The 13,668-nt window shown below is 39.8% G+C and overlaps 1 protein-coding gene and 1 pseudogene across 2 annotated transcripts in view; one reads left to right on the top strand and one right to left on the bottom strand.

Annotated features, from left to right (window-relative positions):
* The window catches only part of BRWD3 (bromodomain and WD repeat domain containing 3), a 153,155-nt gene that overhangs the window by 16,756 nt on the left and 122,731 nt on the right, over positions 1–13,668 (top strand). For both annotated transcript variants that reach the window (XM_059679709.1, XM_059679708.1), the window contains exons 5-6: positions 9,265–9,415; positions 12,838–12,936. In XM_059679709.1, coding sequence (XP_059535692.1) covers positions 9,265–9,415; positions 12,838–12,936 — 250 coding nt within the window. The remainder of the gene's footprint in view (positions 1–9,264; positions 9,416–12,837; positions 12,937–13,668) is intronic.
* On the bottom strand, positions 878–1,612 carry LOC132224137 (large ribosomal subunit protein uL30-like; annotated as a pseudogene).

The raw sequence follows: 13,668 nt of genomic DNA, 5'->3' as shown, positions 1-13,668 counted from the left end.
ATGATCTACAATAATAATCTGCTTCATGTTGATATTTACTGCTGTGTTGCTGTCAATTACCTGAAAGAGAAGTTGGGTTGCTTCACTGGGCTGGAAAAAGTTTAGCTACATCAGAAAGCAGGTCTACTTAAGCAAGCTTATTCTATAACTATAAAAGGCTAACTGGCGACAGCGAGGGCTTTATATGTATGTGCAATACATATAAAGCTTGCGCTGACGCCAATCACACACGTGTGTTTCAATCTATCATTGTCGATCATGAATTTGGTTGACACTTCTAATATAGAGAAAGAGCGAATAGCAATATTAAATGTAAGTTTATTGGTTAATCTCTCCCCACCCCACCTCCCTTCCCTCTGAAATACATTGCCGGGGCTGATCGGCAGACCCTGAACCACAGATAAATGATTATTGTAACACATTTCTGTGAAAGAGAGGGCTAAGGCACTACTTGGCTATCGCTGTCAAGTAGTCCTGTTTGCCTGCCTCTGTTGACTTTTGTTGTCATCACAGCTTGAACTAAAATTAAGCTCTATATACAATTAGCAGGGTAAGTATCCTTGAGAAAGTATATGCTTCTACAAGGTCGGGTCTTTAAAGACTAAACATAGAGATTCTAGCAAAACACCCCGGGGGATCTGACTTGTTTGGAAAAGTCAAGGTAGGGGCTGTGGCCTTCGGCAAGGTCCCCTCAGAGCCCCCCCCACCCCCCGACCTTTCGGAGAATGGTCCTTACAGACTTTCCAACCAGGTCCCATGATTCCCCACAATACATCAGTACGTAGCATGCATCAACGTCTCTGGATCTTTTTTTTTTTTTAATTTTAAAGGACATTTATTAACTGACCAGATTATAGCAGTAACTATGGTAGATACCTTAATTTATTCTTCTAATTAGCCTATTGATCTGGTCTTCCCTCTAACCAGTATCTCCACCTTCTACAAAATGGGTGGTCTTTTTCTTTATTCCACCTCGCGGAGAAGATAACTTGAAGGGCCATAGGAAATTGTTTACTTCTTTGAAGCACTTTCCAACAGTATCAATCTCATGAATCAGATCTTCCATGCAAATGATGCCGTATTTACTAAGAGATTGAGCAATCAATGAGTTATCTGTGAGGGCAATTTGTTTTTTGTTGATTTTGCCATAACCACGCTTGTAGATCAATTCATTTACTGACTTCAGGTTTGGGTACGCCCATGCAATATATGATTCCACAATCCTCAGCATGTTAATTGAAGCCTTGTTGAAGATCTGGCGAAGGCAAAGAAGCTGCAGCACCTTTCGGACCTTTGGCTCACACCATTGATACCTATGATCCTGATGACAAATGCTAATTTGGGTTTGGCAGGTACATAGAAGTTGCCAGCTTTTCTTGCCATCCTAGCCATTCGAATCTCAGTTCTGTACATCTGCCTGTATTCCTTGTGATAGTGCTTAGCTTTTTCTTAGATGAGCTTCCTTCTTGCCTTTTGAGGCATCTGTTGGGCAAACTTCTTTCTCAGGCGCTTGATCTTCAGCTCTGCGAAATTCCTTCGCTTTTTCTTGAGGGTTTCTGGCACAGCAGGAACCTTCATCTTCTCTTCTGCAGACTCCATGGTTCCAGCCAGAAAAGAGCTTTCTGGATCTTTTTTGTTCATCAGTTTGTTTTGTTCATCAGATTCCACATATAAGTGAGATCATGTGATATTTGTTTTTCTCTGATTGGCTTAATTCTCTTGGCATAATACTCGTTTAGTCCATCCATGTTGTTTCAAAGGTTAAGAAGTCCTTCTTTTTTACAGCTGCATAGTATTCCATGGAGTAACTGTACCTCAGCTTTCTTATCTACTCATCTACTGATGCACACTTGGGCTGTTTCCATATCTTAGCTATTGTAAATAATGCTTCTAGGGGTACATATATTCTTTCTGATTGGTGTTTCAGGCTTCTTAGGATATATTCCTAGGAGTGGGATCAATGGGTCAAATGACAGTTCATTTTTAATTTTCTTGAGGAAACTCCACACTGTTTTCCATAGTGGCTGCACCAGTCTGCATTCCCACCATCAGTGTACGAGGATTCCTTTTTCTCCATATCCTTGCTAGTACTTGTAATTTGTTGATTTGTTGATAGTAGCCATTCTGACAGGTGTGAGTTGATATCTCATTTTCATTTTAATATTCATTACTCTGATGATTAGTCACATAGAGAATTTTTTTCATATGTATCTTGGCCATTTGTATATCCTCTCTGGAGAAGTATCCAGGTTTTCTGTCCATTTTTAATTGGGTTATTTGTCTTCCTTTTCTTAAGTTGTATGAGTGCTTTATTAAGTCTTTTATTCATTTTGAGTTTATTCTTTTGTTTGGTGTAAGTTGGTGATTAGTTTCATTTTTTTACATGTACTTGTCTAATTATCCCAACACCATTTACTGAAGAGACTTTCTTTACTCCACTGTATGCTTTTGCCTTGATATCTGGTTTTCTTTTCTGTTCCATTTATCTGTATGCCTGTTCTTTTGCCAGTACCAGACTGTTTTCATTATACTAGCTTTGTATTATAGCTTGATATCCGGTATTGTGATTCCCTCCAATTTTGTTCTTATTTCTCAAGATTGCAGAAGCTATTTGGTGTCTTTATTGGTTCCATATAAATTTTTGGAGAGTTTGTTTTAGGTTTGTGAAATGGTTTTATGATATTTTCTGTGTACAATATCATGTCATCTGCGAATAATGATAGTTTTACTTATTTTCCAATTTGGATGCCTTTTATTTCTTCTTTTGTCTGATTGCTATGGCTAGGGATTCCAGTACTATTCTATACAATAAAAGGCTAATATGCAAATAAACTGAATGGTGGAACGACTGGTCACTATGATGTGCACTGACCACCAAGGGGAAGATGCTCAACGCAGGAGCTGCCTCCTGGTGGTCAGTGCACTCTCACAGGGGTAGCGCCGCTCAGCTAGAAGCTGGGCTCATGGCTGGCAAGTGCAGTGGCAGTGGTGGGAGCCTCTCCTGCCTCTGCGGCAGCACTAAGGATGTTCAACTGATGGCTTAGGCCTTCTCCCGAACTACGAGAGGGTGCAGGTCGGGCTGAGGGACTCCCCTGAGTGCGTGAATTTCATGCACCGTGCCTCTAGTGTCAAATAAAAGTGGTGAAAGGGGATATCCCTGTCTTGTTCCTGTTATTAGGAGAACTAGTGGCCCGGTGCCCAAAATACATGCACATTGAAAGGGAATTAATTAGAGGAACATAATTTGGACTCACTATCTAATATCAATAATATGTGAGCGTGAGACAGTCCATGTTTCTGAAATTCAATGTTCTGAATTTTAGCTATTACTTTGCCAAATAAATGGAATTTACAGATATCATTTAAAAGAGCATTCAGCTTAATATTAAAAACTCTGGCTACCAAGTCAGGTCTGTTTTCAACTTTTTGCCAGCGTTGTAAATTCTTTGCAATATCTGCCCATTTGGGGTTGTATGTCATGGTTATGAATAAATCGAGCTTGCCATACTTCTTTACAATTGCCATAGCATCCTGATATCGCTGCTACATATTTCTGGGACTATCCTCAGAAGATGATGGCAGTATTATCACTTACGAATCGGCACATTGTCATTTTCAGATCTAGATTTGAGATAATCTATCAAACCACTATATTTTTCAACTCTCAACTTAGATTGGTTTGCTTTGATTAAATTTATCCGATTGGCCTCCATTTTTGAATACGAATCCACGATAAACTGTTGAATTAATTTTCCTTCATTTAAAATAGGATTGAACGTGGCCTGCATAGAGAAATGAAATCCATAATACTGCATTTGTGTGACTCGTGTCCTTACATTTTGTCTAGTATTATTGTCGATTACACTGTTGTCTCTGAGTCTTAATGCAATATCTGTTCCCAAGACTTTTTCACCATGTGGCAAAAGAGTAGGATATGTCATTGCATCTAATGTAGGAAACAGGATATTGATTTGTTTAATTTTAGTGGCATTTGGATTATTGGGATCTGGTTTACAATGAATGAGCAAGTCCCTTTCAAAAGGAGGTTCTCCATCTTCCTTTCTGAATATGACAGCAACCTCGGTTACACGGGGAGAATTATATCTACCTGGGTCACTGTTACAATCGTATTTAATCGCCATTGTTACTTCTGTGGGAGCAATACCTTTTGCTGCTGCTTCAGATTGGGCTTCTTTTTCTACCTCATGAAGCATCTTGTAGGATTTTGTTAATTCATTTATTTCATGCATGAGGTTGTTGATGTTGATCGTGAGTCTTTCTGAGCAGCCCTGGTTTACTGGCATTGCTAATCTTTTACTTGTAGCTTTGCCTGTATCCAAAATATAGAGTTGAGCAAACTTCTGAGAAACACCATCCTAAGGATGTAAAGTACGGTGATAAACTTGTCCGTGTATTCTAAAACAGTATGGCCCATATCCTGATGGCGATGCAGTATTTGCACCCATGGAAGCAAAAACAAAAGAACTATTTATGGAACGAATATTTTCCGTGAAATTCTTACTGTCAGAATCTTCATTTGTCATTAATCTTTTTAAATATGCCGGGTAATCTGGAAAATGTATATCATTTGGACAGACTTTCCCTTTGCTGCAACATCGAGTAAATTTCCCATCGGATGGTTTTTCATCAGAAAAATTTAGTGATAGGCAAAATTGACATTGAACAGTCATTCCACCACAACTATGTTCGAAAATTGCATCCTCATGTACTCCATTTTCGCTGAGAAGGCAGTTCCTACCCGTATTGGTGGTACTTGTTGATGACTGTTCTCTAGACATATTCTGTTGTCGCCACCACCTTCTTTCACCTTCAAAGGCACATTGGTCTTTAGACATATTCTGTTGATAATGCCGGTGTTTTTCGGCATCAGAGCGACATTTTTCCAGTAGCTGGTGTTCAGATACATCTTGTCACAGGCACCGCCTTCTTTCAAGATCAGACGCATGCTGCTCTGCAGACATTCTCTGTTGATAAGGCCGGCATCTTTCTGCTGCAGCGCTACGTTGTATCAACAGTTGTTCTTTAGACATAGTCCCACCTCTCTACTGTCATGGTCTGAGATGCAGGTGAATGAGAGTCCTGGCTGTCAGGCCGCTGAGAGTTGTCTGACCAAAGGGTGATTTTGGCTGATTCTGTGGGGGTGGGACTTCCTCCTCCCTGCTGTCAGTGTCCACAGTTGTGATGAGGAAGCTGGGGTGACAGAGGGAACCATGCCGTCTAAGCCACCCTCTCTCTCACTCTGCTCTATGTCTAGCAGTCTCCTGCTCTGCCAAGTCCTCCAAACCTCCCGCTCTCTGCCCACTCCTCTCCTGCTCTGCTCTCTGCTGGCAAGGTCCCAGGAGCCCGCGGGAGTGGCTAGGCGCAGGCGGCCTAGCCTCTTGGGGCCAGTGAAGGTCCTGGGACCCAGTGGGCATGGCTTGGTGCATGTGGCAGGCCTCGCCTCCTGGGCCGGCAATGGTCCGAGTTGCCCGTCGCTGCAGTTGCCTCCTGGGGCACGTGACACCTGCATATGCAAATTAACTGCAATCTTTGTCAGGTTAATTTGCATACTCACTCTGATTGGCTGGTGAGTGTAGTGGAGGGATGGTTAATTTGCATATTTCTTTTTTATTATATAGGATTGGTTTTAGTTTTTGCACATTGAATATGATGTTGGCTGTAGATTTGTCACATGTAGCCTTTAATATGTTCAGGTATGATCCCTCTATTTCCACTTTGCTGTTAGTTTTTATAAAAAACGGGTTTTGGAGCCCAGCCGACATGTTTAAGTGATTGAATGTCAACCTATGAACCAGGAAGATCTTGGTTTGATTCCCAGTCAGGGCTCATGCTCGGGTTGTGAGCTCAATCCCCATTGTGGGGCTTGCAGGAGGCTCTTTCATCCTTGATGCTTCTATCTCCCTCTCCCTTCCTTTCTGGAATAAATAATTTTTTTTTAAAAAATGGGTGTTGGATTTTGTCTAATGCTTTTTCTGCGTCAGTTGATATCATCATGTGATTTCTGTTTTCCAATTTGCGAATGTTGTACCAGCCTTGCATCTCTGGAATAAATACAGCTTGGTCATGGTGTATGATCTTTTTAATATATTGCTGTATCCAATTTGCTAATATTTAATGAGGATTTTATTCTCTGTGTTCATTAGGGAAATGGTAGTGTAATTCTCTTTCTTTAGTGTCTTAGTTTTTGGAATTAACATAATTCTGGCCTCCTGGAAAAAAACTTAGAAGTTTTCCTTCCTCTTGGATTATTTTTGAAATAGGTTGAGGAGAATAAGTATTATAATTCTTTTTGCATATCTGGTTAAACTCCCCTGTTAAGCTGTCCTGGCCAGGGTTGTCGTTTGCTGGGAGTTTTTTTTTTATTACTGCTTCAATTACACCAGTTGTTATCAACCTAGTTAGGTTTTCTGATTCTTCCTGTTTCAATTTTGTAAGGTTGTATTTTTCTAGTAATTTGTCCATTTCGCCCAGGTTGTCCAGCTTGTTGACAAATAGTTGTTCATAGTATTTTCTGACAATCCTTTGTATCTCTGTGGTGTCAGTTGTTACCTCACCTCTTTTATTTCTGGGTTTGTTTATTTTGCTCTTCTCTATTTGTTTCTTAATGAGTCTGGCTGAAGGTTCATCAGTCTTGTTTATTTTTTCAGAGAACCGGCTCTTTGTTTCATTGATTTTTTTTTGTATGTTTTTTAGTCTCTATGTCATTTATTTCCTCTCTGATCCTTATTATTTCTGTCCTTCTACTTAACTCTGGGCTTTTCTTGTTGTTTTTTTCTAATTCTTTAACTTGAAGGGTTAGATAGTTTATTAGAAGTTTTTCTTGTTTCTTGAGGTAGACCTGTAGTGCTATGAACTTCCCTCTCAGGACTGCTTTTGCTGTGTCCCATAGATTTTGGCTTGTTGTGTATTAACTTTTATTTGTTTCCAGGAAGTTTTTGATTTCTTCATTGATCTCATTGGCAACACATTCATTGTTTAATAACATGCTATTTAGCCTTCATGTGTTTGAATGTTTCTGAGCGTTTTTATTGTAATTGTTCTCTAGTTTCATGCCATTGTGATCCAAGAAGATAGTTGATATGATTTCAATTTTCTTGAACTTCTAGAGATTTTTTTGTGTCTTAACATGTGATTTGTCTTTTAGAATGAACCTTGTGCACTTGAAAAGAATGTATATTGTAGCTTTGTGGTGAAATGTTCCATAAATGTCAATTAATTCCATCTGGACTTGTGTGTCATTTAGGATCCTTGTTGATTTTTTTTTTTTTTTTTTGTCTCACAGATCTATCCAGTGATATCACTAGGGTGATAAATTCCCCTATTAGGATTGTATTGCTGTCCATTTCTCCCTTAAAATCCTCCAGAAATTTTTTTATATGTTTGTTTGCTCCTGTATTGGGTGCATATATAGTATGTTTACCAGATTTATATCCTCTTTTGATATTGATCCCTTTAGTATTATGAATTGGCCTTCATTGTCTCTTTTATGGCCTTCATTTTGAAGTTTCTTTGTCAGATTTGAGTATTGCTACCCCAGTTTTGTTTTATTTTTTTCATTTCCATTTGCCTAGATTTTTTTTTTCATCCCTTCACTTTCATTCTCTGTGAGTCTTTTTACTGAGATGGGTCTCTTGTAGACAGCATATATATGGTTCATGTTTTAATATTCATTCAGCTACCCAATGTTTTTTGATTGGGGCATTTAATCCATTTGGATTTAAGGTTCTTTTTGATAGGTACTTATTTGTTGCTATTTTTATTCTGTATGCCTGTGTTCCTTCCTCTTTCTAATTCTTCTTCTTATAATAGTCCTTTTTGCATTTCTTGTACTGCTGGTTTGGTCTAATAAAGTCATTTAGGTGTTGTTGTTTTTTTGTATGTTTTGTTTTTGTCTGTGAACCTCCTTATTTCACCTTTAATTTTGAATGATATCCTTGCTGAATAGAGTAGTCTTGGCTTTAGACCCTTGCTTTCATTATTTTGTATATGTCATGCCACTCCCTGGTTGTCCGACGTGTTTATATTGAGAAATCAGTTGATCATCTAGTGGGAGCTACTTTCTCTCTCTCTTACAGCCTTTAAGATTCTTTCTCTTTAACATTTACATTTAATTATGATGTGCCTCGTGGTAGGTCTTTTGGGGTTCATCTTGATTGGGACTCTGTGTTTCCTGTACTTGTATGACTTTTTTTCACCAGGTCATGTTAGTTTCCTGTCATTATTTCTTCAAACAAGTTCTCTCTTCCTTGCTCAGATTCTTCTCCTTCTGGGATCCTTTAATGTGGATGTTATTAGTGTTCATGTTGTCCCATGGCTCCCTTAAACTTTCCTGCTTGTTAATTTTTTTTTCCGATTGTTGCTCTGAATGGGTGTTTTTTTCTTACCTTGTCTTCTAATATGTTGATTCAGTTCTCAGTTTCTTCTAGTCTACTGTTGAATCCTTCCAGTGTATTCTTTATTTCAGCTCTGTCATTCTTCATTTCTAATTGATTTTAATTCAGGGTTTCAACCTCATTTTTCATGCTGTTTTTTAAGTTCCTTATAGATCTCATTAATTTCCTTGTAGTTCTCACTAAGTTGTTTGAGCACCCTAATAACCATTACTTTGAATTCTTTATCTGATAAATTGCTTGTGTCAATTTCATTTAGTTCCTTTTGTGGGATCCCTGGTCGTCAAGGAGGCAGGCCCATGTGTCTGATGGGGATCCAGTCATGGCTACTGGTCAATTGCCAGATGGCAGTACTGTTTGTCCAGAGGCACTGAGCCAGGCACAATGCTTAGTGGTGATAGGTCTGTGCATCTTGGGGTGTTGGGTCCCAATGGCAGGACCGGGTGCATTATCTCAAGGTGCCAGTCATTTAGTGCATGCTGGGTCAGTGGCAATTCCCCTCACTCCAGTTCTGCCCTCTGCCATGTTTGTTTTCCATCCAAATAATACCTTTTGTTTTCATTCTTATCATTTAAATAAAATCTATATCCTCTGATTATTGAACAGTTTATTACTACTGAATAAATCAAGTATTAGAGTGCCATGTCCTATAAATATAATATTACTTAAATTATATTATTTAAATTTTTGTAGCTGTTTCTTATATTTGTTGATAGGTTAAATATTCAAAATATTACTTTTAAAATTTAATGTACTTAAAATTGGACTTTCATGATAGAACAATTTGGTAATAGAATAGATTAATGTTTTTTTTTAAAAAATTGTTTTCCTGTATTTTATTTATGGTTTTTAGGTGGCAGCCAATGCACACATTCCTCCAGACTACCTCCTTAAAATTTGTGAGCGGATTGGTCCCATACTAGATAAGGAGATCCCTCAGAGTGTTCCTGGGGTACAGACATTGCTTGGTGTTGGTCGGCAGTCTCTGTTACGGGATGCCAAAGGTAAGATTTTCTGTTTTTTGAGTTATGAGTAAAGAGCAGCACATTTTTAAATTAAGTAAATGTTTGCATGCTTTTCTAAGTACTAAATTTTTCTAGTACAAATAAGTTTTTAGAGACCTAAAAGGAGTCCTTTTTTGTAAAGCAATAGAGGTAAAGGATATAAAATCTCTGTAATACTCTGGAATAGAGATCTTAAAAGATTGCTGGTCTGATTAGTGTAGTATAAACTACATTTTAATGTTCTTAATATTTATGAGTCTTGATATCATCCTAATCACATAGAATATTTTATAACAAGTAAATTAAAATTATGTAAAATTATAATTGAAAATATTTATTTTAAAAAATTATTATTTTTTAAGTATTTTTAAAATTGATATTTTGAGAGAGAAAAAACAAACAAACACTGCTCTGAGAGGGGATCATCGATCTGCTGCCTCCTGCACACCCTCTATCTGGGATTGAGTCTAACCCGGGCATGAATCCTGACCAGGAATCAAACTGGTAACCTTTCATTGCATGGATCAATGCCCATCCATCTGAGCAACACCAGCCAGGGCAACTTTTAAAATTATTTTTTAATTTTAGTGGTTCCTTTCTGTAGGTCCATTGTTTTTTTGTGTGTGTTATTTGGCTATTTCCTGTATTAACTTTTTATTTCCTGAGAGTTGATAAGTATATACTTCAAATACAGTACTCTTATTGATTTTTAGAAAGAGAGGAAGTGGGGAGAAAGAGAAATAAATAAATTTGTTGTTTCAAATATTTGCATGTTCATTGGTTGATTCAGACCCCAGATCGAACCCACAACCTTGGCATATCGGGACAACACTCTAACCAACTGATCTACAGGGCCAGAGGATGTTAATTGTAATGATAGCAAAAGTGCTAGAAGGCTTAAGGAGTTTTACTCAGCTTTATTGAGGTATAAAAATTGACAGATAATATTGTATATTTAAAAAATATAGTTAAGCAAAAATATCAACCCATCAGTACCTGTTCAATACAGTTTCTCTTCCACGGTTTTTTTTTTTCAGTCTTTTACAGATTTTTCCTAAATTTTTACATGGAACCCTAATATATAAAATATATAAAATAGTGTTTTATGAACATAGACATATGAAATTACATGTTAAGGATACCTCTTAGTGTGATAAATACTTCAGGTCTAGCAACCAATTTATTTCTGTTTTGCATTATTAGCATAACTTGTTTAATATCCTAATATACAAGTATAAATAGTTGCAAAAATGATACCAGTGTTTAAACATCTTATTTTATAATTTAAGGAAATTCTTCAATAAAGTTAATTTGAGGTTTTTAAGAGAGTAGTAGAATATTTTATTTCAAAGTTGAATTAGAAATATTTATTACTAGAGGCCCGGTGCACAAAAATTTGTGCACTCGGGGAGGGAGGGGGGGGGGTCCCTCAGCCCGGCCTGTGCCCTCTCACAGTCTGGGACCCCTCGGGAGATAACGACCTGCTGGCTTAGACCTGCTGCCGGGTGGCAGAGGGCATGCCCAATCCCTAGGTGCAGCCCCTGGTCGGGCTCAGAGCAGGGCCATTTGGGGAGTTGGGGCACCGCCCCATGTCATGCACAGAGCAGGGAGGATCAGGAGGTTGCGATGCCACCCTCAGTCACGCTCAGGGTAGGGCCAATTGGGGGGTTGGGGCACTGCCCCCTGTCACACTCAAGGCAGGGTCAATGGGGAGGTTGCGGCACAACCCCCTGTCACGCACAGAGCAGGGCCAATCAGGGGGTTGGGGCGCTGGCCCCTGTCACTCACAGAGCAGAGCCCATCAGAGGGGTTGGGGCGCCGCCACTCTCACACTCAGGGCAGGGCCGAAGGGGAGGTTATGGCTCTACCCCGTCACACACAGAGCAGGACCCGTTGGGGGGGGCGGGGGGGGAGGGGCTTGGGGCACCACACCCTGTCACACACAGAGCAGGGCCGATCAGGGGGTTGGTGCACTGCACCCTGTCACACACAGAGCCGCAGAGCGATCAGGGGGTTGGGGAGCTCCCCCCTATCAGGCACAGAGCAGGCTGATCAGGGGGTTGTGGCGCCTTCCCCGGTCCCGAACAGAGCAGGGCGGATAGGGAGGTTGTGGCCCCGCCCCCTGTCGCACACAGAGCCGCAGGGCGATCAGGGGGTTCAGGGGGTTTGGGCACTGCCCCCTGTCACACTGATGCCGGTGCCGGGAGGCCTCGCGGCTCCACTGATCCCCGTGCACTGGGTGTGTGTGTGGGGGGGAGTGTCCCTCAGCCCAGCCTGCCCCCTCTCACATACTGGGAGCCCTCAGGCGTTGACCCCCATCACCCTCCAATCGCAGGATCGGCCCCTTGCCCAGGCCTGATGCCTCTGGCCTAGGCGTTCGGCCCGGGCAGCGGAGACCCGCAGCTGCAGCGGCCCCACGATCGTGGGCTTCGCTTTAGGCCCAGGCAAGGGAACCCTAGCTCCTGGGACTGCCAGCTTCGACTGTGCCCAGCTCCCATCACTGGCTCCACCCCTACTTCCTGCTATCACTGGCCAGGGCGGAAAAGGCACCTGATTCTCCAATCATGGCTGGGGGGCAGCTCTTAGCTCCCCCCTGGGTTTCCGATCACTGTCAGTGGCAGGGGGCTTCTTCCTGCTTTCCCTTTGGCCTCCCTGCATTGTGCCTACATATGCAAATTAACTGCCATCTTGTTGGCAGTTAATTTGCATATAGCCCTGATTAGCCAATGAAAAGGGTAGCTCGTACGCCAATTACCATTTTTCTCTTTTATTAGTGTTGATGTGCTTGAGTCTTTTGATATAAGCATAAAAGGCAGACAAAAACTATTTATAGTCAGTTATCCTGTGATATGCATTTACCTATTATGGCACAACTGGAAGATACTGCATAACATGAGCATTCACCGAGAATAAATGTGTCTGAATTTAATCTGGCATACATGTATGTAGTTTTATCCTTACTTATATTGTTTTGTATAAGTAGATATGTGTAAACTTAAAGTCAAGAAGGACCAATGTAAACTTAAAAGCCTTATTAATCTCATGATATTTACATGAGATTCAAATATATGTGTAATAAAACTTCAGTTCTAGATCTGCACAGAAATAAAATATCCTGATGATATATTAACGTACTGGTATTCACCAGTCAGGATGTATGTGGTTTAAAACATAATTAAATACATGCATTATATTTTTATTTTGACTTTAGCAATTACAAAATCTATTTTTCAAAATTTATCTTTATTGTTGAAAGTATTACAGATGTCCCCCTTTTTCCCCATTGACCCCCTACACCTTAGGAAGAAATATATTTTAACAAATTGAATTGAAATTAGACATTTGCCTCAGAAGTGCAGTTAAAACCAAAAAACCAAAACACTGTTGTACTCCTTGACTAACCTTTGAATCTTTTTGTGTAGACTGTAAGAGTACACTATGGAATGGGTCCGCTTTTGCAGCTCTCCATAGAGGCAGACCTCCAGAACTACCTGTAAATTATGTGAAACCTCCAAATGTGGGTGAGTAATGTCCATGTGAGTTATAAACATATTTTTGATTTGTTCCTTCCTGAACTCATTATAAAGCCAAATTTGAAGTATAAACAAACTGTTTACATTCTTGAATTTCATGCTGATTCCACATTTTAAAAATTATTTTTACCTAAAGCAAATTTAATCATAGTTTTGTAAAAGGTTAGCTCATGTTTTCCTTTCTTTCTTGCTGTCTTACCTTCTTTGCTTCCTTCCCTTCCTCCCTCCCTCCCTCCCTCCCTCCCTCCCTTCTCGCTTTCTCTCTCACTTTTTCCCTTCCTTCCTTCCTTCCTTCCTTCCTTCCTTCCTTCCTTCCTTCCTTCCTTCCTTCCTTCCTTCCCTCTCGCTTTCTCTCTCTCACTTTTTTCTCCTTCCTTCCTTCCCTCCCTTCCTCCCTCCATCCATCCCCCTTCCTTCCTTCCTTCCTTCCTAGCAGAAGCATTTTTATATACTTCAGGTGTTTTTAACCATATGGGTGACTATTTACATATCTATCTGTTGAACTCAAAGATTTTACAGGGATCTATGTAAATATAGCTTTCAGAAGGTAACAAAAGTTTCCTGAAAGTCACATGTCCTATTTATTTATTCATTTATTTATTTATTTATTTATTTATTTATTTATTTTTTTGGTGTTTCTCAAAGATCTGTCTTGAAAGAAGACAGACCTTTCTTTTAGGGTCTTTATTTAATTTTTAAAGTATACTTGGTGGAAATAAC

Source organism: Myotis daubentonii, chromosome X, assembly GCF_963259705.1.
Source record: "Myotis daubentonii chromosome X, mMyoDau2.1, whole genome shotgun sequence".
Lineage (NCBI taxonomy): Eukaryota > Metazoa > Chordata > Mammalia > Chiroptera > Vespertilionidae > Myotis > Myotis daubentonii.
The sequence above is the reverse complement of the archived record's forward strand: the minus strand, read 5'-3'. Positions and strand labels throughout refer to the sequence as shown.